General features: G+C 42.2%; 3 protein-coding genes and 1 long non-coding RNA gene across 8 annotated transcripts in view; 2 read left to right on the forward strand and 2 right to left on the reverse strand.

Moving 5' to 3' along the window:
• The window catches only part of LOC134161319 (histone H2A.J), a 49948-nt gene extending 45589 nt beyond the window's left edge, over nucleotides 1-4359 (forward strand). Inside the window, exon 2 of the mRNA XM_062614010.1 lies at nucleotides 4349-4359. The gene's annotated coding sequence lies outside the window, so the exon portion shown is untranslated. The remainder of the gene's footprint in view (nucleotides 1-4348) is intronic.
• Nucleotides 1256-13564, reverse strand: WBP11 (WW domain binding protein 11). Its single transcript, XM_062614004.1, has 12 exons — nucleotides 13418-13564; nucleotides 11873-11987; nucleotides 11038-11069; nucleotides 10344-10437; nucleotides 9470-9666; nucleotides 8350-8483; nucleotides 7491-7690; nucleotides 6482-6676; nucleotides 5684-5785; nucleotides 4542-4853; nucleotides 3008-3190; nucleotides 1256-2368 (listed from the first exon to the last, which is right to left on the reverse strand). The coding sequence occupies exons 2-12, from the start codon at nucleotides 11934-11936 to the stop codon at nucleotides 1935-1937; spliced, it is 1947 nt and encodes a 648-aa protein (XP_062469988.1). The 5' UTR covers nucleotides 11937-11987; nucleotides 13418-13564; the 3' UTR covers nucleotides 1256-1934.
• Nucleotides 13565-15634: 2070 nt separating this feature from the next.
• Nucleotides 15635-23245, forward strand: LOC134161304 (uncharacterized). The gene is made up of 2 exons (XR_009963937.1): nucleotides 15635-15814; nucleotides 23062-23245. It is a non-coding gene; the product is annotated as an uncharacterized LOC134161304 (long non-coding RNA).
• SMCO3 (single-pass membrane protein with coiled-coil domains 3) lies at nucleotides 16841-26650 on the reverse strand. Of its 5 annotated transcripts, XM_062613988.1 has the most exons (3): nucleotides 21530-21955; nucleotides 20967-21021; nucleotides 16841-18595 (listed from the first exon to the last, which is right to left on the reverse strand). In XM_062613988.1, exon 3 carries the CDS (start codon nucleotides 18577-18579, stop codon nucleotides 17902-17904), a length of 678 nt encoding a protein of 225 aa, XP_062469972.1. In that variant the 5' UTR covers nucleotides 18580-18595; nucleotides 20967-21021; nucleotides 21530-21955; the 3' UTR covers nucleotides 16841-17901. The 5 variants fall into 5 exon arrangements, with proteins under 5 accessions (XP_062469972.1, XP_062469975.1, XP_062469974.1 ...); XM_062613991.1 differs by lacking the exons at nucleotides 20967-21021; nucleotides 21530-21955 and adding an exon at nucleotides 26523-26650 and having other exon boundaries at nucleotides 16841-18592; XM_062613990.1 differs by lacking the exons at nucleotides 20967-21021; nucleotides 21530-21955 and adding an exon at nucleotides 26523-26647.
• Nucleotides 26651-27178: the final 528 nt, after the last annotated feature.

Consider the following 27178-nt stretch of genomic DNA (forward strand, 5'->3'; position numbering starts at 1 on the left):
CATTCACGTTTCACTTAAAGACAAAAATATCTTAAAAAAAAAAAAGCAAAGAAATATAGCTAAAAAATTATGATACTACTAACACGAATGCAATTAACTCCTGAACCAGAGAAAGAACTGTTATACGAATCTGTTTGTGTTCAGTATTAATGAAAAACTGATTTGAAATTTTCAAGTGTAAGTTTAGGTAGATAATAATTCTGTTTCCTCAAAACACATTTAATTTCAAAACAGTGAGTACTCAGCTAAGTCTGAGAGAGCCAACTAAAGGTATTGTTCAAGGTATCTGTTGGTCTGGCTGCTTGATATAAACTCTCTTCATTAAAAATCTAGAACTCCACAAGTCCGGATATATTCATCTAGAAATTGGTATGTTAGAGAACTCACCCTTGAAATCATTAAGAATCTCACAAGTTCTTCAGCAGGGACAATGCAGAGCTTTCTCAATTTCTTTTATGCTGTATCATATTTATGACACTATTAGTAGGTTTTGTGCTCAAATTCAGTATTCCAGACAAAACTTTGCATATTTGCAATATTTATTATCTCCACTGAAGCAGCAATTTCTCTGGGAGAGATTTGTTGCAAACAACTGATCTTATGGGTCTTAAGACTCATTTGTCTACAAGATCCCACGAGATTTTGCAGTTCTGCTTCTTGCATGTGGTGCAGTAAGGTTTATTGGAGTATTTGGCTCTGTCTGCATAGTGAATGAAGCTAAAGGAACACTTCTGCTGAAATAGAAGACTTCTTCAAGCTGGAAATGTGAAAGTCCCTTTTTAGAAAAAAAAAATGTCTGCAATTTAAAACCCCCGACTTCATAGAATTTGAAGTCAGGTATTTTCCACAAGTAAAATTACCTGCCAATCTCTTAGAACTAAAATTGTTTACCTATTTTTACTTAAGGTAACTTGCCCAAGAAGTACCCAGTGGGTATCTGATTCCTGATACAAAGTAAACATTTTAATAAGAGTATATAAAACAAGTAACTTTATAATTATTAGTGGCACCTCAGAAATTACGTTTCTACAAGTCACCAACAAAGGTTGAAATAGATGTTTAGGAACTTAAAAACCACGAATATAGAACTTTAATAAAATAAAAAAAAATTTAAAAGCATCTATTATTTATAATGCAGCTACTTCTTTTCTTTTCTGAGGTTCAGAATGCCTCTATCTTCCCCCAGGGCCAGCAAAGAACCTCCCTCCATTTCCATTCACATGCTAGCTTAAAACAAATCACAAGGAAAACAGTATTTTAATACACTGAACATTTATTGTCCTTCACAAGACAAAATAAAGTCTCCCCAGCTGATGAAAGCCATCAAGATGACCATAAAGGGGATAGGGTGCAAAATTCCAGTGTACAGTATACGCAACAAGTTACCTCCCTGACTACCCTGGAAGAAAGATGATTGATCAATCTCACTGCAACTAAAAAACAGGATTATAAAATATTTACAGAAAGGAACAGTACAGAAAATAAAAACTGGACAACCATATGTGTATGAAATGCTGCTAACACTTTCCTGTCTCTTTAAAAACCTGTTTCACTACCCTCACCAGAGCATACAGGATGTGCAAGGATTCAGGCAGAGCATAGTCACCCCCTGCTCCCACACCTCCCTCCCCAGAGGGCTATTATTCTCCTTCAAGGAAGGGGGAGGACTTGAAGGAAGCATCGCCGCCTTTACTAGGATTTCCTTCCACCAACTGGACATGCTAGCTCCTGAAAGGAGGTCCCCAGCCATACCTCATCTGCAGCGGTCTCTACCCAGAGCATACTGGCAAGTTAACCTATGGGTAACTATTAACAGGCAACTATTCCCTGTAAAGTTAGCCCTTTCATTGCTTGAAGGAGGATTTTTTCTTCTCCTCCATCCTGGTCTGATCTGTGTTCAGAGGGGCAGGAAAGCCAAGTAGGACTACAACAGGTCACAGGAGACCCTCCATTTCCTTCATGAAGGCTTCATACACATCATCCTTTGTCTGTACAGAGATCGGGGCAGATGATCCAGCCTTAGGGGCAGCTTTGGTTAATGGAAGAGCAGGCTCATCATCCTGTTTTCTCTGGGAGGCAGCCGAAGCCCCTTTATTCTCCCGACGCACTCGCAAGGCAGTGGGCACAAAGCGAGTGATCTCAGCCTTGGGGTTAGTGATCTGCGGCTTGGCACTGATAGTGGCCGTAGCTTTCTTCTCAATGGTGGCTGCACTGGTGTCATCCACCTTGGGGCGCTGAATCAGGCTGGGTGGGGCACTCAGAACCCCAGGATTTGGAATAGGAGCTGGTGGAAAGAGCCCAGGCGGGGCAGGTCCTAAGGGAGGAACCAGAGGTGGCCGTAACATGCCTGGACGAGGAGGAGGGATACCTGTAAGAAGAAAAGAAAGTATGAGCTGACTCCACACCTGGATGTCTTAAAAATATTTGGCTAAAAAGATTTCCACAGGCTCTGGAAACCAAGAAGGAAAAAAAATGGGAACAAAACACCCCTAACAAGAAGCAGTAGCACTGGCTTAAAAAAAGTTTTCAACCCTGCACCAATGCTGGGTTAAAAATGCTCCTGCTCCTCAAATTTCAACAGCTACAGGAGTCTGTGTATTGCTCCCTATCAAATTTTAAAGTTAAAACATGAAAAATAAAGTTTTTTGATGATCCATCCCATTGCAATTTCAGACTCATCAGAAATGTCTCTGACCAGGCAGAAAAAATAAGTATCCCTATCTCCAACTCATTAAGTGAAATATACCACCCAGGGCTTATTCAGAAACACTCCAACAGAAGCTTGAACTCCAAAATTCCTCTTTTGAAGGCAGGTTTCTTGCTACCAAACTACACACAGAAGTATAGAATTACTTGCTGTCACTGCACAGAAAAATGTAATAGCACATAGCACAAGTCACTCACACAAACACAAACCATTAACCAATTATATTTACTGTCACCACAGTAAAAACTGGGAAAATAAAGCTAGAAGAGACTTGGTGCCAAAGTACACAGAACACTTTACCTGGTGGGGCTGGAGGGGGAAGACGAGGAGGGGGACCACGTGGAGGAGGACCTGGGGGCAGGCCTGGTGGGGGACCTGGTGGAGGGCCTGGCGGTCGTCCAGGTGGAGGGCCTGGTGGTAGAAGTCGAGGTAAAGGTCCACGCAGTCCTGGTAAGCCAGGAGGTCTCAGGAATGGAGGAGCTCCTGGAAGCATGCATAGCAAAGAGAAACTCAGCTCACAGTTAAAAAAAGAAAACAACAGAACAGCAACTATCTCATCAGCTAATACTGAAGATCTTCAACAGTAACTTGAAATCTGTTCTAGTACTAGCCAGCCACCAGATTAAATAGGTCTTCTGAATATCTCAAAAAGAGGCAGCAGATGTAAAGAGTAAAACTTCATCATAATAGTCAAGTGGAAGTATCTTTTCCCTCTGAAAAAAGAGCTCCTCTCCATGTAACGAGGCAACAGCTGAGAACAGCTACTGAGCCAATGCTGTCAGAATTTTAACAGCTAAAAACTTGTCACTCTGGCATTTAATTGCCCTTCTGGCTTTTAAAGTAGTTTGGCACTATTGAAAGTAACTGATTTGTGTTTCCCCCTGTATGAAGTATCAGAAATAGAATAGCAAGGAAGACAAACTTTGGAAAGCAAAATTTGCCTACCCCCCACCCCAGAAAATCATGCTACTAACGCGCCCACATAGAGCAGAATACATGAAAATTGTGGTATTTAATGCTTCTCACTATAGTCCAACTATTGATGTTTGCAATTTAAGAACAAGCAATAGATTTATATACTTTAATTACAAAGCAACCTGTTACTGTTACTCAGTTCAGCTATACAGCAACCCCATCAACTTCCAGAAAATCAACTTTCCCCAGATCAAAGAAACTCAAGTACTTGCCCTCAAAAAATCATGCACTATAAAAGAAAATGGTACCAATTGGTCTTATTATTAACAGTCTCTAGGCAGTCCAACATTGCTGTGAATTCAAATGTAGTACTTACTTCATTTGAGGATAGTTATCTTCCCTAATAAGAGGGAAATACATTCATGTGCTAGAGTAGCAGAAGCCTTCACATTCTAGCTTACATTAAAAAAAGAAATCCACATCAAAACCTATAGCTAGGCAGTGGTTCCCAAACCTCTTTCATCATGCCTCACTCAGTGGGATGTGGGGAGATCAACACAAGAAGGAAAGAAATCAATAAAGGAAATCCACCCTACACTGGAGGGGCACATAGCACCAAGCCTTATGCTTCACATTCCAATACTATTCATATTGCAACTACTGCCTCCTGTCAGCGTTACAGCTAACAAACTGTAACAATGCCCACCAGGCTGACTACAGCAACAGAGGTCTGATGCCTCAAAAGCACAGTACAGCAACAGACTGACCACAGAAGAGATCACACAAGTCTCATCAGCTACCACAGAGGGCTTCTGTACCCTGTCTGCAACACATCCTACAGCTTCAAAACTCCCAAACTGATACATTCTGTAGTACCAAGTGCCTGCACAATTCAAACCAGAGTATATCAAGTGTTCACCTGGTGGAGGGCCAGGAGGAAGGCCAGTGGGTGGGCCTGGGGGCCTCAGTGGAGGGGCAGGAGGTGGTCCTAGTGGAGGTGGCCCAGGCATAGGAGGTGCCTGTATCTGAGATGGTGGAACAGGCTGTGGAGGTGGTTGCTGCTGTTGTGTCTGGGAAGCTGCAGTAGATGACCCAGTCTCTGTAAGAGCTTCCTCACTGAGTTGTTGCTGTTGCTGTTGTGATGCCTCTTCAGAATCTGAGTCCTCTTCCTCTTCCTCCTCTTCTTCTGAATATTCCTCCACTTCTCTTCCTTCTTCTGGAATTTCCTGTCCTGGAAATGGAGACATACTTGTAAAATCCATCCATAGGCAATATCTTTGTGAAACACCACAGAAATTGAGCATGCAAAACAAAAAAGACAAGAAAGACCACTGAGTAAGGTTTTTCTCAATGAAAAGAACTAAGTGTATTTAAACCGAAAATTAAAAAACAATAATATAAAAGTCACAGTTCTGTGACTGTGTGTTCCTGTGGGAGCAGAAACTTCTACTAGCAACCTGAACTGCAACTATGTGACCTATGGTTGGTGGCAGCTTGCACAGGTAGCAGGGCATATGGGGGCACAACATCAAAATAAACATAATCCCCATGTCCAAGAAACTCCAGCACCTTTGAAAGATACTGGTGTGTCTAAAACAAACAGTCAGACAAAAGAAAGAAAAAAAAAAAAAAATCTTCACTCTTGGTTAGTTTATTTCTGAAGAAGGAGCTTTTTAAAGACTACAAATCCTTTCAGGTTACAGGCTGAGCCAAGAGCCAATCACATCCTTTCTTTTTCACTCATATTCAAACAAAACAATAGTTTCAAAGTTAAGAAAGGTAAACTTTAAAAGAAAAAAAAAAAACACAAAAAAAAACCAAAACCAAGCCCAATACCTAAAAAAACCCCACACAGGTTGCTACTGTAACTTCAACTGCATGCAAAACAGACACACTACTAGACTAAAACTAACAAAAACCCCCACCAACAATACCTAACCACAGTTTATTACAGTAAAATATTTACTCTATAAAATAAAACCTGTGCAAACCTAATAAGCTTGCCAGAAAAACATTAACTGGAAGCCTAATGGCATATCTTCACATATCCATCTCACTCACCTGCCATTCGTAACATCATGGCCTGGAGTGGAGTCAATTCTTTCATGTTCTTTTTCTTTTTTCGTGACTTCCCAGGCATGTCTGCAAACCGCACACTGTGACCTGGGGAAAGCAAAGCAAAGCAAAGCATGGGCAAGAGTGGTGGGAGCTGGGAAGAAAATAACAGAAATCAGATAACATTTAATCTACCTAGTATGGTACCTGCCCATTGCAGGGGGCATTGGAACTAGATGATCTTAAGGTCCTCTCCAACCCTAACTATTCTGTGATTCTATGGCTAATATATCACTCTAACTACTGTAATGCTGCTCCTTGCATACGGGTTAACAGAGGTGTTACTGATTATTTAAAGTTTTGCTAATTCAGTATTATCCATCAATTGGTCTTTCCCAAGTAATGAAATAAAAAAAATTATCCAAAAGAATCAGTGGTATGAAATACAGTTGTCTTAGTTGCTCAAGTGACTAAAAAGTGCATGTATTTTATACTGAGGCTTAATTTTTGTAACATACCCTGACAACTCAACGCTTCAGGTGAAACATGTCTTGCGAGCTTACTAAGCTAACTCAACTGTTAAGAAAGCAGGTCCACATGAAAGATGCTTCACTTCTAGATAGTTTCCTTCTGATCTGTTTGTTAATGAAATTTCTTCAGCTGAAATTTAGGCAAGTTAGAGCAGTCAGACAGCAAAACAAATTAACTTTCCTCCCCTCAGTCAGGAAAACAGACACAAACTCTGTTAAATAGTGTTGATATTTTGAAAAATCAAATCCCAATCCATAACTTCCCATATCATACCCGATTTCTTTTCTTCACCACCTTCCCTCTCCTTGTCATTATCACGATGCAGGAAGTCCTCGCCATCACTGTCTGCATCTGATCTGTCACTGTCACTATCATCACTACTGTCATCATGCTTGTCCTGATCCATATCCTCAGGATAACCTTCATCTTCACTAGTACTGGACATGTCATCATCATGCCCTCGCTGTCCTGTGGGAAGCAAAGTATTAGGAAATGCATAAACTCCAAATACACTGGTGTGAAAGACTGAATATTTTGTATGTCTACAGTTAGAAAAATTCTCCTAGCAACAGCATGGACATATTGTCAACTCTTTGCTGTTTAGCTCATAAAGAATATTTTGGGAGAGTCTATTTCTAATATTTTCTATTAAGCAGCTGGTTAATTTGCATAGCAAACAAGTGAAGGCAGCTCCTATCTGCTCAACAGGAACAAACAAATGAGTTGCAATCGCCCACCACTGAAACACTTGGATGTTTTCTGGTGTGCAATAAAGCTGATTTACCCATCCGCTAATGTTCCTAGAGATGACACAGCAACTGTGAAAAGGAAGACCTAGTTTCACCTAGAAAATGCGTACCCAGGGTTGGCTGGGGCTCTTTTTTGTTGTTGTGCTGGTTTGTGGTGGATTTTGGCTTCGGTTGGTTTTGGGTTTTTTTTTGGTGGGCTTTTTTTTTCTGTTTTGTTTTATTTAGAAGGGGTATTAGGAAGACTTCTTTGAGACTAGTTAAGTTTATTTAAGGGATTAATAGATCCAATGTTTCAGCACTGTTAAGACTACATGGGAAAGCTGTAATTAGAAGCTTCAATATTTAAAAATATAGCTGATAAAATTGCAGAATACCAGAATCAGCTCAGAGGTCCAATCACTTAAGTCCTTCAAGTAGCATTAACACCCATGCTGCCCAGAGAATAACTTGTGTAGGGCACACTGCATTCACAGCAATACTATCCATACGAAAATGGACAGGTCAAGCAAAATCTAGGCCAGGGAAGTGCTTACCTGCTTCAGAACTGTAAGAAATCTCCTCTTCTCGCCTTCGAGGAGCCATCTCCAAGGTGAAACCTACTTTACGGCCATACATCTGGAGGACTTGAGGTGGTGGTGGGCCTGGTGGAGGTCCAGGGGGCTTCCTCCCTGGAGGTAAACGTGGAACACCAAGCCCAGGAGGAGGAAGTACAGAAATGGACCGAACTGGCGGTCTGGAAATAAGGAAGGAAACAAGAGATATAGGAACACAAACAAATGAAAGCCAACATACACTTAGTAGAATTCTTTAGCCTTCTTTCATCACTGCTTACACAGCAGCCTTCTAAAAAGGCACGGGAACATTTACAGATCTGTCCCAAGGAGTTTACAACCTCATACAAAGACATGATTGCAGAATATCGGCCAAAAGCAAGCTTCTCAGATGGCAAAAAAAAAACCCAAGGATTGAATCCCACCACAGAAGCCAAATGAAGTAATCACAAAGTCGGTGAAAACAGAAGACTATTCAGAAAGAAATAAAAAGAACTAGCTGTACAACGAGAGACAAGTAAACTAGGAAATTAAACTGCATATACTATCAAGACAAAAGAATACATAAGATATGCCAATTTAAGGGGCATTTATGATAAAAGTGCCAGAGCTTTAAGTTTTACTGATATACAGAAAGACAATTACTCAAAGCAATTTAAACAAAACCCTGTAACAATAGGGAAAGATTAAAAAGGGTTTTGGTTAAAAGAAAGTACAATTAACTCACACATAATTCTCGATTTCTGCTAGTCAGTATTACCTCTGCGTCTACCCATAGTTCCTCCCCATTAATAAGAGTGCTCATTTTTTACTTCCTCTCCAAGTTTCTTTCTCCACTTACCCATAGGCTGATGTCTTCTTGAGGATAGAAGGTGGTTGGGCCCCTGGAAGGGGAATGTCCTGTATGAGGATGTTGGAGGGAGCATGCGGCATATCTGGTAAGGGAATACTTTCCACTTCTACATGCTGAGCATTCTGGGCAGGGGGGAAAGGAGAGGAAGAAAAACAATGGATTACTCCCACAGAAGCTCCTACACAACCTCATTACCATTCAGAGTACAGAACACATGGGACTTGCTATGACTTCCCAAAGATGTCTTTCGTGGCTTGCTGCAAGAAAACATGGCCTGAAAACAGACATTCAGGAAGGTATCAACAATAAAAGCTTTCAACACAAAACAAAACACATGCAGTGCACCTATGAAAGGCTTTAGTACTTCAGTCAAAACTCAGACAAGCTTCCATCTCCCTTTAGACCTTCATTTTCCAAAGCAAAGAGGCTGTAGACACGGACAGGCTGGACAGAGCTTTGGGCAACATGGTCTAGTGTGAGGTGCCCCTGTCCATGGCAAAACGGTTGGAACTACATGATCTTAAAGTCCTTTCCAACTCAAACCGTTCTATGATTCTATGCCTGTATTTTTTAAGTATCCAGAAGGCATGAATTACAGGCTGCTGCGTATTCCAAAGGGGAAAAAAAAAAATTAAATTAAAAAAAGTCTTACAGATACTTGCACTTGGGCAACATTATGTTCTCCAATATGGCAGGGAAGAATGTCAAATAAAGCTCTTTAAAGGAATGCCAAAAATTCTCATTAATTCCAGCAACAGCCTTCACAGAAATTCACAGAAATATCAACTGCACACTCACAGCCTGGCTCTCTAATATGGAAAACAAATTCTGACATGATTTATTTTTAGCAAAAAATCTTTTCCCCCATAATTTCACATTGAATGAAATCAGTATATCAGACACAAACTCAGACTTGACTACCCCCATGCTGCCCTTACTGGAATGCTATAACTGGAAATGCTATGCAAGTAAGTACTTAATATGAGCCACATAACATATAGTCTGGTCTTATAGTATAAAAGTTCATCCTTTGTAATTTTTGCACCTAAGAAACAGATAAAGAGTATACACTACCACAGTTAAAAGGTTGAAATATAACAAGCATTACCTTGACAGCATCAAAATACTGGCTGAGTTGTGATCTCTTCTGCTCATACTCTACTTCCAACTTGCGCAGTTCTTTGTAGATGTCAGGATTTTCCTTCTCGTAGAGCCGCAAGATACGCTCGAAAGTCTCACGGAGTTTTTTGCGTTTATCCTTCAGCACTTTTTCGTTAAGTTGTGGCTGTTGTACCGGGTTAAATTCTAGTCCGAGACAGAAAAAAACCACCCCAAAATTCCTTAGTTACTCTGCTGCACAACTGTGATTAATCAAACATCTTCAAAGGGAAGTACAGGGACTGTAGGACAAGGGGAAATGGGTTTAAGCTTAAAAACGGAAGTTCAGGTTAGATATAAGGCAGTTCTCTACTGTGAGGGTGGCAAGAAACTGGCACAGCTTGCTCAAAGGTATGTTGAATGTTCCATCTCTGCCAGTGTTCAAGGCCAGGCTGGAGAGTGCCTTGGGCGACATGGCCCACCGGAAAGTGACCCTGTCCATGGCGGGGCGGTTGGAACTAGATGATCTTCAGGTCCTTTCTAACCCAAGCCATCCTATGGTTCTACAAAGCAAACAACTTCCAATACCTATTTTCAGGAAGTCTTCAGCCTTATGACAACCCTCTGCTTCAACTCCAAGCTACTATCACACACACTTCTCCTTTTTATCAGCCATCTTCTCGGGGAGGGCGGGGGAAGGGGTCATCTTTGATGGCACCACATCACCTCAAATCACGACCAATGTCCAATTATTCATAAAATTGTCACTTCTAACAGGAAAGGAAAAAGGTTACTCTATCGTAATCTTTCAGTCATCCCATGAAACTGTGTTATGTGTCTACATAAAGCACCACCTAAGTCCTACACCTGGTATATCCACTTACCCATCTCATCCAATTTTTCCATGTCCCGAATAATCTGCTTTGGATCTTTCATCTTCAATACAGCTGCTCGTACCATCATTCGCTGTTTTTTGTTCTAAGAAGATCAGAGATCAAGCAGATCAGAAAAGCAGCACAGGAAAAAAGAGAGAAAGAACATTTGTATCAAATACTCCCCACTCAGTATGTTCAGTTTGCAGAAAAAAAAGGTGCCTCAAAATGCCCTGCAAATATTAACCCTGGCACAAGTCAGCAGCAAAGATAATTAAAACTTCTGGGAATTTAAATCCCACTATCTTGCCATTTACAAATGTTTCTAGAATTCATTCACTCAAAACCACATGCAATCAACAAGATAAGTGTCTAAAGGTATGCAGTAAAACACATTAAAAAAGTATGTGAGTCTGGGGTGGTTTATCTGTTGGAGGGTTTTTTTGTCTTTTTTTTAATGCCTACGTTCTTACAATGTTTCAAAAAGCTGTAATCATGACAAGTTAAAAAATAGTAGATGATGAGATATGGTTACTCAAAAGAAGATTTCTGTCTGTTTTCTTAAACTACTTGTTTGAACAGTATACTCCAAAGCCAATCTTAGGATATCAACCAAACATCTGTAGTCTATCCATCAGCCACAATCACAAACATGGTACACAGTAAGCAGAATGCCACGTAAATGTTCCTGAACTCTTTTATTTACCTTCTTCAGTTCCCTTTTCCGAGCTTCCTTCCCTAGAGAAGAGGGGAAAAGAAAGAAAATAACAACTTGAGACAAATTCATGAAGAACCTTTCCTTCATCAAGACTAGTGCTGCATCTCAACTGTTCAGTCATTTTGCAAAAACTGCAAGATTGCAACTGTTTAATTCATCTTCCCAGCGAAAGAGAAATACAGCATGAAATAGACTTCTATTTCATGTGTGTTATACAGAAACTAAAGGAGATGGAAGAGCCTTCACATCTCCAGAAGCAGGGGTGTTTCTACACAAAGAAAGAATAATAGGCAGGAAAAGTCACAGTGTTACGTGCAGTCATGAAAGGATTTCTTCCCAGAAGCTGAAGTTACCAGCAGACAATGCACTTTGAAAATATGTAGGCTTTGAGTATCCATCCAAAACAAAGCATATTCACCATGAGGTCTGGATGTTTTTTATCTGCTTAGCATTGGTAACACCTGGCATGTCACCAAAAGGGAAAAACAGTTAGCCAACTCTCTCATGCAAAATTTGCCATGCTCCTCAAATTCTAGCCTCAGACAGATTAACTGTGTCCCAAGCAGCAGCTTGCATTTTAGCCAGCAGCTAAGTACAAAGTCCTTTGAACACTGACAACCACAGTATATAAATACACAGCAGAATGAAGCAAGCAGCCTTCTCAGAGAGTTTTTACGCTAGCCAAAACTGAGAAAATATTTTTCAAGTTAGGGAAACTCCGTTCTGATTCACAAGTGAGGACCTTATCCTCAGAGAAAGCTTTCCATCTGCCTCCTGAGGACCCTCTTACCGCCCATTTCCGTAAGCTTTTACTGATACTTACGCGCCTGATCTGTGGGATTCATAAACTTCCCACTCTTGGTGGATGATGTAGATCTCCGCCCCATTTTGACCTTTTTATTTTTGCCTCAAAAAAAATAACTTAGAAAGAGGGAGACCTGGAAAAGATGACATGGTTTCAGTACCTATGCAACAGTAGCTTGAGTACTCTTAAATCTTTTTCTCCATATCAGCAGGTTGCTCCCTCAAAAACCCCAAACCCTACTACTAGCTCAGGCATTTACATGAAAAGTTACACAAAATTCATTAAAGAGTAGTATTAGTTACAGTGAAGTACCTGCTTACTACTACTTCACCAAATACCTATTTTAAACTAATCAAGTAGTTCATTATTATACATCCAAAGACTCAAAGAAGCTTCTTGCTTACACTAGAGGGGCACAGTGAAAACACGCTCTCTTTTTATAAGAGCACTGTAAGGGCCCTTTTAGCTTTTCATTTACTTTCATGAGAGCTCTCCAATGTTTGCCTTCCCATTCCTCTCTATTTCAGATGCTTCCCACAAATTTCCTCCTTTCTTCAAGACTTTTAAGCTGCCCTTAATTTCCCTCCTCAGCACCCACCATGTCCATCAGCAAGTGTTCTACAGACATCCTTGCCATCTCCTCCCCATATGCTGTTGCTATGCCACTGCTCTTACGCTTTCTGACTCTTATCAGTATTATTTCAAACTGTGTTATGAGGATCAGGAGAAAAGGTGATTCTGGGAAGAATTATTTCCTGTCTTCAGACATTTCTTCAGTTTACAGACAGATCTCAATAGATCCCACCCCAAAAATCTAAAACACCCTCTGAAATTTGGGAGTTGGTGGAATCCACCTTTCTAGTCACCATACTGAATCTAAATAGATCACGACCATAATGAAAGTATTCACAAGCTTAGTCCAAAGTTCTCTGCAGGCTCACTGCAGTCACCATATGCACCCTTCTTCCACACAGATGCCGTTTTCAAGCCACTAAACAACATGCCTGCCCTTCCTTACCCCTTAAAAAGAAATGTAAGCACTGTGCCTTATTTAGTGCATCAAGGCCTCACAAAAAAGGGCTGCTAGCAAGCTCCAAGAACTGATCACATTCAATGTTCTGACTAGTAAAACCCTACAGAGCACTACTCATGGCTCCTACTACAAGGCTATGTGCAGTTGCCTGGCTGTTTGCAAGAGCACCCCACGGCGGGAAACTCGCCAGAAAACAGTACCCCGTATTTCCCGTATTTCTAACATTTAAAGGGTAAAGGTGAAGAGAATAAAATTCTGAAATCTCGATCCCTAATCCTTTTAGTATACAGAGCAAACAGCTTCAGTGCTGCAACTTAACCGCCAAAGAAGAAACACACAAGCAAAAAAAAAAAACACCACTGAATTTATGAATTTGGGGTGCAGAGAGGAACGAGGCAGTAAGCCTCCCATGAGGTACACGAAAGCCTCCCCTCCTCCCCCGACGGAGGAAAAAAAGGCGGTAGCGCAAAACGTCGCCTTCCTCTCGCTTCCTCCCCCTCCCCAGCTCAGCACCGTCCCGCTCCTCTCACCCCTCAGGCCAACCCGGCTCCGTTCTGCCGCAGCGGCCTTGATTACCGCCTCCCTCCTTGCCGCCGCGGCCCCACCGCCATCTTGAACGGGGACCGAACGGCACGCCGCCGTAAAGCGCGACTGCCGCACCTCGCGGCGCGAACCCGCGCTCCGGAAGCGGGATCTTTCACGTGCTACCCGCCGCTCTATGATTCCGCGGCTCTATGGTTGGGCCGGGGGCGGGGCCGGGAGAAGGGAACTGCGTGAGCGGCGGGGCCGTTGGGCTGCTCAGGCGGCGGATCGGGAGCGGGAATGGGGACGGGGGACTCCCTGCCCGCCCCGCCGGACTCTGGGAGCGGGTCAAGGGAGAGCTATGGAGGGAAGATGCTACGCCGCTGCTAGGTATATTACGGGGACAGAGGGCGTGGCCGTGGTCACTGCGGCACTCTTCCCCCACGCTCTCCTGAGGAGATCCTACAGAATGCCTCCGGGTTGTGAAGCAAGGCAGAGCTGGGGGGTGTGCGAGGAGCCTCTGGGAAATAAAGACAAAGTGCCGAGGGAGCAGTTCGTCTATCTCAGGTGTTCTGTGCGTTTCCTGTTGGGTTTGGCCTGAAGGCAGCGCTGCTGCATCCTTCTGTTGGGCTGATATGCCAGCTGCTGTTTGAAGGGACTGCTGAAGCCAAGTGGCGGGAGGACGGTCATCGGGCTGTACAGAGAACAGGAGAGGTGGTCTGGTCCCGGCAGGGACCACAGAAGCTAATTTGTTAGCTGTCATTTCCTGCAACATTCCCTGTGGTAAAATGATAAGTTTACACTGGTGAGCCCTGGGTAAGAGCTGTTCTGCCTTGTTGCCCTAAGTGCCACTCCGAGAAAAAATCCCTGGGCACATGAAGAACGAGGATAAAGATACACGGTTTCTTCGGGTACCAGTTACACCACTGTGAATAAGGAGGGGGCAAACAATAAAGCATGGGTGCAGTTTTAAAGACTTAACATGCCGAGGGGAGGTGTAGGAAGGGCATTTTTCTCTGCACAGATACACCTGGGTGCAGAGGTGTTCTGATCTCTGAGCAGGATTTGTAGCCCCCCTGTAGACCCCTTGGTGAGTGTGCCATGCAACACAATGTTGCTGAACTTTTTCAAATAATAGAGGCTCAGCTGACAAACTTGGAACTTTATGAAGAATCATTGCAGGGTGGGTAAAAGCAAGGTTATAACCTATGTCTGGCATTAACACCAACATTACTTGTAAACTGCAGAGTCCAAGTTAGAAGGTGGCCAGCCTAGAAACATCCAAAGAGCCAGGGCTCCAGGAGCTCTCGGTGTCTGGGGAGCCTCCCTAGCCATGTATATAGCAGAGTCATCCCCTCCTTGTGCCTCTTTGGCCTGTTCTTCTATACTGTTCTTGTTACCAGAAAGACTTCACTGCAGCGCAGAGTTTGGTTGCAACCGCAGTGTTTCTACACAGGTTTGAAAAGCATCTTAGACTGCTTTTGGCTCGTTTACAGTTTCTTTTCTTCTTGAGGGCTGTTCTTGTTTGGAACACACATATCATACAATTTTAACTCTTAATCTTTTGTCCAGAAGAATAGACTGTGCAGAAGGAGAATGCCTGAGGTGGTGTGATGGGAATGCTACATACATCCCTGTCATGTATGATGTCACTGGAGGGGGAGACAGCTGAGGCTTTGAAGATTGCCCACTCCTCACAAGGCTCGGGGTCTTCTGTCATGACAATACTGGGCTCAGTGGTACTGCATCAACCCTAAGACACTACTTTCTCTCAGGAGTGTCTGCTGACTTGGAGGGCAATTGTCCTCTCATATTTTTTACTTGGCACTTCTGTCACACCAAGAGGCAGCTCCAGGAAGTCTCAAGAGCAGTTCCACAAGTCCAGGAGCAGCATCAGCAAACTGGTTATGACATTTTTTGGGGACAAATGCAAGACTGGTCAGAGGGCTAGAGAGGGCAGGAGCTACCTCTTATTTTGTGGGACAGAGTTTCAGTTATGGAGCTAAGCTGTTCCTGCTCCAGTGGGTGCTCTTCCTTGCCTCTAGCCAGTTAAATGCATGCTGCACTCAGTTCAAGTACGTAACGGTTGGTAATGCAAGTATATCCCATTGACTGTCTTATTGCTAGAGTTCAGGGAAGGAGTTTTGGAAAGTTCCAAGCTGATTGGTAGGTTTTTACCTCAAAACCATCTTGTTGTGGCTGGATGTTGCTGTACGCCTTTATGAAGTCAGAGGTGGCTCTCATAGGTGACGGGAGAAGCTGGCCCAGTAAACAGAGGGACAGGCTGCTTCCCACCAGCCTCTAACATCTTCAACATCTTCCAACATCTCATGGGCATGAGGACATCTGCCACACCTGCTGTTGTGGGAAAGCCAGAATTCCTTTAAGTCCACCAGGAACAAGAAGTGAGTAGATAGTGTATATCTTTATGTTCCTCATTATGTGTCCTGCTTCCTGACATCACTTAGAATTTGCTTTCAAGAAAATGTCAGCAAACTACCTGAAAAGTACAACAGATTTGTTTTATTTGACCCTACTATTTTTATTCAGCGGTGATTGTCAATCTCATAACGATATGTAATGAGGTGGTGGGTTTTATTCCTAAATTAGAATGTATATTTTTACATAGGAAGTCAGCAGAAGCCAGCAACTCCTGCCTCTCCAACACCTAAACATCACTGTTCTGCTGATTGGCAGTCTTTTGCCACTAAACAAGTACCTCTAAACTGAGTGCCACTTGTGTCAGGAGATAGGAGATGTCACATTTTGGAGAAATGATGCCTCAGGTCACCATGTCATCCACCACAATGCCTCATGCAAGGCAGTGGTTTTTGCCTCCTCTGAATTGCATCTCTTGGCCCACATTGCCCAATTCATGGCTTGTGCTGGTCCAAGTTTGTCAGTCTCTGCTATCCATCCATACTCCTGAACCCTGGATTCTCTCCCTGAGAGCTGGCAGAGCTGCTTCATAGCCAGCAGCTGCATTGACATCTAGTGGCTTTTGAACACAAAAGCAAAGAGGAGTCAGAAAAGATAATCAAAGTGGGAACAGTGGGGGGAAAGGGAGAAAACGCAACAAAAAAAAAACAACCCAGAATGAAAGTGTTATGAAGCCAATGTAGAGTTTCCCTGCTGTAATCTCACTCATCTCTCTACTTTCACAGGCACAATCTAGTTATCAATATAATGCATAATATTGGTAATATTGAATATTAATAAACATGTATGAATTTGGATATGCTTTTAGTATGGGGGAAGCTGATACCAAAAAAGGATCCTATACACAATCCTACTAGATTAGTCTATCATGGTTATAAACATAAATTGAATCTATAATGAAGATTTTAATCTTTTTTCATTAATTGGTTTAAGATGGTTTTTCAGACAGAACATAAAAAAACCTCAAACAAACCATTAAAGGAAAAAGAGGGTTTACGATAATCAGGTACATTTTTATTCATCCTTTTATTACTTTTTTTCTTCTTTTTCCAAAGATCAAAGCAAAAAAAAAAAAAGCAAACCACAGCAAATCAGAGCAAGAGACTGCAAGTGATGTTCCTGCTTCCAGCTTTGTTTTTAAAATCTGAAAAATAAGGACATTTGGTAGCGTATTGTGAAATGCAGCATCTAAGCACACTGTTGGCAGTCCCACACTGGTGAAGATTCAAAATAAAGCACTTGGTGCATTAATAGGCCTGTAATCCTACAGATACTTGTACATGTTTAGCATCCCATTTTAATCAACAAAGCAGCAACTGTGCACCAGAATAGTTACCTGTAAGTTGGCAGGAGCAGGGCAGTGCTGAGAATAAGAGGTCATTCACAGCCTGGAACACTACAGCTGGTTTATCTCAGTTGTGTGGCAAGATTGTGTGTGTTTGCTTGTAGGCCCATGCTTCTCTTACCTGCTAATCTACTGGAATTAGAGTTTATTTAAAGAAGACCTCTGTCTAGCTTCTTAGGCAGGGATGGGACAGGAAATAGCAGCTAAATATGCTTCAGCTAGTCCTTGTAAGCAGTCCAACAAACATGGAATTGAGCATACCAGATTTAGCACTAATCCACAGTCTGAGTTTAGCAGCCAGCCATCCTGATGATGATATGGACTGGCTTGCTGAAATTGTTTTCTCCCACCATATTGTCCTCCTTGATACAGAAACACAGTAGGAGAAAAATCACACCTTCTCAGCACTACTCCAGCAGTGAGGAGTATTGTCACAAGTATAAGTTACAGTTCAAGGTTATCTACAATGCACTCCAGAAAATAGCTGAAGAAAAGTTGCAACATATTTGAAGTGCTACCTCCCAGAAGCATCTATAAGCCGGTTCCTTATTAATATATTTCAGTGCCAGTTCCCTGGTCTCTTGCTCTCTTGCCACTAATAAGAAAAAAAGCCATCAGTAGTTCATTTACCGTAACGAATCAAAAAGGCTTCTGTGGGTGTAATTGCTGCAGCCACTCTAACAGCAGGAGAGAGAGCTCTGACTTCATTCACTGGACCTGCTGTCTCACCAAAGAAGTCACTTCATGTATGGCACACCGATACTTTTCCGAGGCTGCTTTAAACTCAGCCAGGTGCTTCTCATAGCTTCTCACAGCTGCCAGAAGCTGATTCCTTTCCATGGCTCCCAGAATGGCATGAAGAATCATTTCGATGCCGAGTCCGAGAATAGTGATGCTGATTCCCCCAAGAACAGATGCCCCAATCTGCGCAAGGAGACTGACGAGCTTGCTCACAGTGAGCGTTAAAAAATTGGAGCTGAGAAGTTTGATAGCTACCATTCCAGCTGTTGAAGTCGCTTCTCCAAGTACAATGGAAAAAACTTTATGGGCTATTGCTATTTTCTCCAGCTCAGGCTCTTTGATGTCATACAGCTTCTGGTACAGCACAGGCTCTAGCTTTTCCTTCAGGTCACTATCAATCTTCTGTACCTGATGCTGAATCTCACTCATTGCTTCGATGATAATGTCACAATTTTCCTTGACTGTGCTGTTCTCCCTCATCCGAATGTAGGTAATAGTACAGCCCAGGTGTTCATTCAGCACTCTAGCCAGCTCATTTGTTGCACGGAAATTTGTGGACATGCAATCAAGCAATTCCTGGTGCAGATGGATCAATTCTTGCCTTCTCTTGGGGTTATCTGGGTAAAGGAGGTCACTCAGCGCCATTCTTTAGAATAAGCTACTTCAAGAGACAAAAGAAATATATTACTCTCTTCAACACCCATAACCCTAGAGACAAAAGAAATATATTACTCTCTTCAACACCCATAACCCTAGCCCTTACAGAGCAGTGAAGTGTGCTTTGCCTCTGTCTTACTGGTTCTTTCTATACTCAGCGATTCAAATCCCAAGGCATAGCTTGTAAATGTAAAAATCTTAATTCTTCAGATCTAAAGATCTTCAGATCTCTAACCAAATGATTGGAAAAGGACCTTATGAGGCATGGCATATATTGCTCAATATGGAGCAATAAAAATAGCTCCATATAAGCAATTAGCAAATTGGTAAAATGAATATGGGTCATTCTTCCCCTTAGAAACTGAAGTTGGTAGAAGCTGAACTAGCTCACTAAAAACCAGAACAGTCTCATTTAATCAGCAGAATCTAAAATAAGCTGTGCAAAGGAAAGGCCTGTTCTAGACAGACCTCTGTATCAGCCTTTTTTTTTTTTTTTTTTCTTTTCAGCTAGTGGCATCTGATTTTTATGATGACTGGTGGAGTAGGCACAATCTTTATCACCATAAGGGTGTTTTATGCCAGTGTAGCTTATTTCTCTTCACATTCAAGAGAAAATGTTAGTATATATGATAGAGGGCCTGAATTAATAACCGAATGTTAAACCTATGTTGTTCTTCTGATTATCTTCAATCTCTTTAGTTAACAGTAAGTATTTGTCTAAAAGTGCAGCTGGTGTTTAATGTAAACTTGTGTAAGAAAGGAAAGAACATCAGATAAGGGGAACTGGTGGTCAAAGTTTGCACTTGCAACACCATACATCTGGTTAAGACCTGGCTGAGACTGGAACTGCTGTTTGAGCCAAAGCCAGGGGACTAGTGAGCATGTGTGCAAGACAGAGGTGAAAAGTTCAAGAGTGAGGAAGACTCATTTACTTCGAGACCCCTGCCCACGACCACCAGGAGGCACTGCGCAGGTGTGAAGGAGGCTTTAGCTTATTATAATATGCAGTGGGGAAAGGATATGAATATGTATAGGCGTGTTGTGTAACTTATTGCATATGTAACACTTTAGAGAATAAATGTAGAGGGAAAACGACGCTGGGGCACGCATGCCTTTGGAGAACTATCCCCCATGCACCTCAGCTGAATAAAGCATACCTACTTTACAACTTTAATGAGTTGTGGAGTCTATCCACGTATCATATAAGCCCTCTGTTCTTATACTAATAAATTCACACTTGGTAATTCATAGAAAATAGTAACAATATCTATAATAAACCCATCATAACCTGTATCATCTAGCATACATCTCGCACTGTATTTCCTTCCCTGATATTTAGCCCCTGTTCCCTCATTGTTTATTCACCTCCCTAATGCTGTAATCAATTCACCATTGTTTTCTCACTTGTGAACATCGAACACTGCAGACAGCACCTGATGTTCAGCATGCCAATGAAGCACCTACTGCAGCAGGATGTCTCTGCTGGCAGATGGCCTTGGAGCAGCAAGCACTGGCTTGCAGGGAGAGCCCTGCTTGCACAGCCACACTCCCTCCATTCCCAGAGAGTCCTGGATGAAGCCAGTATCAGCAAATGCTCACCAGGCTCTTAAGACATGACTGAGCAGAATCCGACTCTTCCTTATCACTGTACAGGCCAGAGCACAAAACTTAACTAGTTTGATTCCTCCCCCTGCAAACACTTGTGTCTAGCCCTTATGGTCATCATTCTCTGAGCTGTCGTTGGTTTGCCAGCAAAAGAGCATTTTTCTTCGTTACTTTCATGTCAATATACAGAGTCCAAAGCAACCGAATTACCTGTGATCATGGAGTCATTCTTCATGCCATTTCCCTTTAATCCATCACCAGCTGCAAAGTAATCATGCTTTAGCATGATTTTGACTTGAATGCATATGTTTTACTTTGCAACAGGGACATACTGAATGAGCAGGATGACTCATTTCTTTGTTGGCACTTTTTTCTCAGCCTTCTTATTGCAAATCTGGGCCACTTTTATGCAGTGCTTCACATATTTCCAAGATAAACCTCCTCTTGCTGTTGGTGCCTACATATCATAGTTATAACTTCAAATAGGTATGTGTAGGGTACTAGCTAGATTTTTATTCTTAAAACAATAATTTGATGTCATTTTGGTCCTTTGTAGTTCTTGCATTAACTGCTAACTGTAAATGATCTGACAGTGACCCAGCTGTATTTTACTAAACACACCCTCCCCCCACAAGATCCATTTAGAAAACAAGAATGATTTCAACAGTTCCCCAGCCAGCTTTCTGTCTCTGTTGAAATACAAGCCTGTCTGAAGGTAATTTTTTCCACAATATTTTACACAGTGCTGTACATTTCTTTCAGCCACTTACCTTGCAGCTCTGTCAAGAGAATAAACTCTTTAACACATTTTTCTTCTTCTTCAAGCTAGAGGGAGCAAAGTAAACATATAGGAAAGGTTTGAGATTTTCAGGAAACATAAAGCCATGTCAGTGCAAGGTATGATTTCATACCAGTCCTGCCTCAGGGATGTTGCTGACTTGCTCTCTGACTCAGTGTGGTATTAGATACTTTCTGCTGGAGTGATGCTTTGTTGAAAGGTCATTTGTTTTACCTTATTTGTAGAAACTGAGAAGATAAAATGTTCTAAGAGTTACTGGACTTCAACAAGTATTTAACGTATTTGACAGGTGTGGAGGAGACTTTTTAGCATCTATTCTTTATGCATAATTATTTCAGCTTCTGTAAATGCTCTAGGTTTTATGTCTCTTAATACTAAAAGCACCTTTTACTGTTCACATTAACATGTGAGAATTTTTACATTTGCTTTCTGGAGTTAGGAAAGCCGCATATATTTCTGTATTTCTGACTATTTCTCCAGCTCCAGGGAGATTCTCTCTTGAAGCTTTTCTAATTAAACATTTAGACTGCCTACCTGATTTTGGCTGAGTGCTCCTGCAATCATCTGAAACGTGTATGGGACAGTGACTTCATCCTCTTTCCTGTGTGTTCCTCTGGTGGTTTCCAGCAGCATGTGATGAGTTAGGGATCCAGAGGCTGGGCTTCACCTCGGTCCTGTTGCCTGCCTGCTCATCATTAATTCTATTGTGTGGTGTTTACCCAGATTCATCTCATTTGCTTACTCCTGCCCCCTTCCAATTTGAACAAATTTCAGTTTATTTAATGTTAGTTCCCAATTGTTAGATCCTCCAAAAGCCTTTTGTTCCTGGAGATAACAGGTACAGTATGAATCCCCCTGCCTACAACAAAGGTATCAGCACAGGTACCTTTAGCCATGGCTGAAAGGGGATGTTATCACCCTTCTTTGCTGCAGTTTGCCAGGTCCTCTGATGCCATGAGAATGGAAGTTGTGCGGAGCCCTAGAGCCACCTCTGGCTAAACAGCAGTGGAGGTTAAAATCTTTGCCATTCCACACAATTTCATACCCCTTTTACCATGAAAAGGGAAAGAAGGAAGAGACAGAGGGCTGAGCTGAGCACTGAGAGAAAATTCTTAAGTATGAAGTGAGTTGGGAAATTTCAGCTGCTTGGACACACCTAACCACAACAATAGGTGATGAAACAAACGCATCTTCTGCAACCAGTCTGGCTTTTCAAGGCTCTGGCACAAGCAAAGTCAACATCAGGAGCAGTCCTCAGCCAGGTAATGTCCCAGGACTATACCTACAGTTGGCCTTGAGGGAGCTCTTGGGTGCAAGCAGAAGGACATAACTTCCCTAGCAGTCAAAATAGTAGCAAGGTGGGAGCCCAAGCAAAGGGAATGTTTTGTGCTTCTACCTGTCAAAGGATGCTTGCAACATCTAGCTGCTATATGAACCGACAGATATCGGTCACTTCACAGGAACTTGTAGCCTGACAAAACATTGTATTATTCAGTCTTCAGTCTCGTCACTTGAATGTAGATGTCTGATGCATTTGATTTTGCTGTGTCTACTTCCCCCTCCCAACAATACGAATTGAATTCTGCATAGATCCACCATACCTCGTAGCAGCCTTCCAGTATCTGAAGGGGGCCTATAGGGATGCTGAGGAGGGACTCTTCATTAGGGACTGTTGTGATAGGACAAGGGGTAATGGGTTAAAACTTGAACAGGGGAAGTTCAGATCAGATGTAAGGAAGAAGTTCTTTACTGTTAGGGTGGTGAGGCACTGGAACAGGTTGCCCAAGGAAGTTGTGAATGCTCCATCCTTGACAGTGTTCAAAGCCAGGTTGGACAGAGCCTTGGGTGACATGGTTTAGTGTGAGGTGTCCCTGTCCATAGCAGAGGGTAGGAACTTGATGATCTTAAGGTCCTTTGCAACCCTAACTATTCTATGATTCTATATACAAACTGAAAGATTATGGTTCTAAGAATGATGTAGATTGTTTGTTAGGACTCCCATAAATTTACCAATAAACACCAAAAGAAAATAATAATTCACTTACATCACTTGCATTCCTTTCCAGATTACATGCTGAAGGTCAGAGACACAACTTTCTGCAGCCATAAGAGTAAGAATAGTTGCTGCTGTTTACACCATATTTTGCTGGCCTGCTTGGTAAGACCCTACAAAGGCTGATAAAGACCTGTTTCTGTGTTTTCTTCTAACATTTTGGGGAAGGGAGGGTCAGATGGATAGAAAATTGGTAATACTGGTTTCAGAAATATAACATTCTATCTGAAAATATTGTTAAAGAAAATTTTCTGCTCTAGGTTTCCCAAAGCACGGCCTCAGACTTCTGATTCTTAGATAAATAATTTGTTAATGGAGTGTTACAGGAATAAGAGCAGCTTAAGACTGGATGTCTCTAGGGAGGGACTGAGAAAAAATAAATTCCTGGGGTTTTCTACCATTTCAATCTATGCACCTTGCATGTGCCTCTTGGCCCAGTACTGAATTTTGGTCTGGGGTCCCCTTGTCCATCACTGGGTTCTTTCATTACCTCCAGGAGGTCCATACGTTATTTATCTCTCTGTTGCTCCTTGCTAATGGATTCAACTCCTTTATCTACCAATTTGCAATGGTCTTGTGGCCTTCATTTACATAACTAAGCAAAGGTTGTAAATTAAGCTCGGCTTTATCTAAGTCGGAGTTAGCTGCTTTTAGCCAAAGGCTCCAGCAAACTTTAGCTTCCTATGCTAAACAATTACCTATATAGCTATATATATAGTTACATACTTATATATATATGCATACTATAGTATGTATATACTATAGTATATAGTACGTATCATTACATACTTACATAGCTATATAGTATAGCTAAGCAAAACCACCAGTCAAAAGAACACATTTAAAAGAATTCAGCTAACTAAAATTAATTCATAACAATATATGTAGTTTTATTCCCCTGTGTCTTCTGTATTTCCTTTGTTTTTCAGAGTCAGATCCTACTCCAGAAATGTTAGCCCGCTTTGGTTTAATGAATGATAAAGAAAGGCTGGTCAGGGCCTGCCAGAATCTTCATGACTTAGTGTACATCTATGTCTCTTGCATCAACACAATCTTCCGACTCCTCAACAGAAATTTTGGCACCAACTTCCCTATCATGTCAGTAAAAGAAAACTTCAGCATTAAAGATAATCTACAGTTACTGGTCAGTGCTTTGAAAGAGATGCAAGCCAACATGGAATCAAAAGACAAAGATGTACATGAAAGGATCAGCCAAAGTTTGTATGCTGGGATTGCTGGTCCCATCACCTCCCTGCAGGACAAGATCACTGCGGTAAAGGAACTTTATGAGAAATACAAGGAGACAGTAGAAAGCATCATGGGTGTTCTCGTTGCAGTGATGTTGAAACATGACAATTTCCCTGACACAGTAGAGTTTGCTATGCATCAGTTATTGAGTTCACCTGCCTTATCCCTCCAAGTATCAGAACTTCTCATGGATTATGCTGATATTGTGAAGATGCTGCAAGAAAATGAGGCACCAAGTACAACAGAAGACAGCTTCTTCTCAGATGAACCACCACAACCGCTCAGGCTTCGCTCTGTATCATCCTTCTCTTCACTTCTTGTTTTCCTACAGGCTATCCTTCAAGGACACAGATCCACAAAGAAAAGCCTGAAAACAGCAGCTGACTACTTAGAAGAGGCTTTCAGGGTGTTGAGACCACCTTGTGAAAGATTCCAAATCTTTGTCAAAATGGTTGAAGCCTGCATCCACATGATAAAAGAGAAGCAAGAACTATAAATGTGTTGATGTGTCAGAAATCCATCTTGATTCCTGTAATTCTCACATGGGAAAGAGTCTGAGCATGTCTGAACACACATAAAAGAAGTATCTGCAGCAGCTGTTTCTAGTGTTTTTATTTTTGAAATCTGGGCTTAGTATCTTTGAGCATTTAGTGGTCAACATCAAGTTCTAACAACTTATGATTTCAAATAACTGGTGAAACAACAGCAACAGGAAAGTAACATGACACACAGAAAACAAGTTAATGGTAAAATAGTTCTGCATTGAATCTGTTCTGGCTGCCTAGGCAACCATGTCTCAGGATTTCAGGGTCAGTAATTCAGTTTCACAGAACATGTTACTATGTTTCAGATCACTAGATGTTGGCCTCATCCATTACAGATGCCTAAATCTGATACACAAGATGCTGAGCCTCAAACTCCTCCATTCAATCTGCTAAAATATGAAGACATAAAACTTCCTTAAGTGCCTTTTGCACCCCACAGACAGACTCTTTCTCACTAAAAATAAAGGCACAAAGAGATCTGCAAAGAATCCAGAGTCTGTGTGTGTCTTTCCTGAATGCATACGGGAAAAACTACATACAGCGAAGAGTATTGCTGATCTATTCTTCAGAAAGGCCATAGGTAACTGCCCTCCTACTTGAAAAGGTGCAAGGAATGTATCCTTTCATGAGCCAGGCTGAATGTTACAGTCTCAGCTGGAGAGCTGCAGTTGAAAGCAAAGGGAGGGTTGAACCTTCTGTAGCAACAGGAACTCCAGAGTCTGATTTCCTGTAATTCTTCTCACCTGCCATTCAAGCTCATATATCTAGATGCAGCCAGAGAATCAGTCACTGTGTGCCAAGCACATGAAAACTCCAACTACACTAGGAAGAATGGCCGAGGTGAGGGCAGTGGAACCACTGTTCTTGCTTCTTGAAGCTGAAATAAAGCCAAGAGAGCAGTCATTTTGACCTTTTTTTGCTGCCTAGAGCTTCCTGAACTTGCTAACACAAGCTTTGCCCAGAAGAGCCATTTTTCAAGTCAATCTACTACTTTGGCTTAGGTCCGGGCACAAACTCTGACTCCTGAATAACTATTTTGTGCTCTAAGGTTGCATTGACACACTATTGTCCAAAGAGACAAACGCAAGGGTATTGGTGGTGTATTCATTAACTGGAACAGACCCAGTGAGGTCTTCCAGCATGGAGTTAGCTCTATAGCCAGGAAACTATGTATGTGCATTGCCAAAGGATACCTTTCCTCCCTGTTGTCACAGGAGAGAAAACACCACTAAAGCAATGGTAGTTTTGTTTGCGCTTTCCTCAGCTTGCCAGAGTAGCAGTAGACCAAAGCCCAGAACAATCCTGAGGCCTGAAGAGTAGCAGCCTTGGAAGCCACCAGAATAAATATCTGAATTCAGGCTGCCTGCAAATCTCATCCGCCTTTGCAATAGGAATGCTGGGGACCCAAATGCATGTGTCCTATGACATCCCTGCAATGGCAGATGGGATAAATGGAAGTAGCAAAGAGCCCTGCAACCTTCTGTGTATCAGGTGAACTGTGATGTGCTCCCAGGTTTCATGACAAACAAGTAAAAACCTGTGTCATGTGGCTCTCATAGGTGAACACAGCTACAGATTTGGCCTTCGGTGGGGACCCGTGTAGGTGCAGCTGGCGAGGACTGCTTGGGGACCTTGGAAACACTGTCCCGCTCCCGCCCGCATGAACATCCGTCTGCGGTACCTTCCACGAGATGGCAGTGGTACTTGCTGTAGGTCCCCACAGAATGCAGATGCAGCCGGTTATCGTGCTGTGTCTGAGAGAAGCTTTTGACAAGGAATGTCTCATAAGGGGGAATGAGGACTTCCTTTTCAGATATGTAGTAAGAAAAGCCTTGCATAGCTGCTCCTAGGCAAGTGGTCACTGTGAACAAAGTTTCATTCCCAAACTTCTGAGATTCATTCCAGAGGCGGGAGGTGGAGGTGAAACGGCCAAATAGCACCTTGTTGCCTTCCATGGCTTTGATATACAAGTCTTTTACACCCCTGTGCACCTGGTAGCACTTACATTTCCCCGTGCTCTCCTTGCTGCTCTGCCATAGCTTCATTATCTGAGTAGCAGTTGTCAGGTAAAAGTGAAAATATTTGAAACTGAAGTTGTGTCTGTAGTGCTATAGCTCCTGCTATAGATGTGGCCCAGTTCAGCTGAGAGTGCCGGGAAGAGTTCATGGTGTAAGCCATGAGGGCTATGGCATGGCTTTCCTGCATCTCCCTCAGGAGACCTACAGGGCTCTTTAACAAAGCCTCTTGAGCCTTCTTCCAGAGACTCAAATAGTCCTTGTTAGCAACTATTTCCTTTTGGAAATAGTCTCCTCTCTCCAGTTCTTCCATCACCTGCTC

Source organism: Pezoporus occidentalis, unplaced genomic scaffold, assembly GCF_034315485.1.
Source record: "Pezoporus occidentalis ecotype Australia unplaced genomic scaffold, CSIRO_AGI_Poc_V1 ctg172, whole genome shotgun sequence".
Classification (NCBI taxonomy): Eukaryota; Metazoa; Chordata; class Aves; order Psittaciformes; family Psittacidae; genus Pezoporus; species Pezoporus occidentalis.

What these genes read in the sequence shown, in the direction of transcription:
- SMCO3 (XM_062613991.1), bottom strand. Translation starts at nt 18,579, where the DNA reads ATGGCGCTGAGTGACCTCCTTTACCCAGATAACCCCAAGAGAAGGCAA.
- WBP11 (XM_062614004.1), bottom strand. Translation starts at nt 11,936, where the DNA reads ATGGGGCGGAGATCTACATCATCCACCAAGAGTGGGAAGTTTATGAAT. An exon ending in TTCTTACAGTTCTGAAGCAG is followed by an intron (nt 6,677 to 7,490) that starts GTAAGCACTTCC and finishes TGCTTCCCACAG; the next exon opens with GACAGCGAGGGCATGATGAT. An exon ending in TCCCCCTCCAGCCCCACCAG is followed by an intron (nt 2,369 to 3,007) that starts GTAAAGTGTTCT and finishes TTCTTCTTACAG; the next exon opens with GTATCCCTCCTCCTCGTCCA.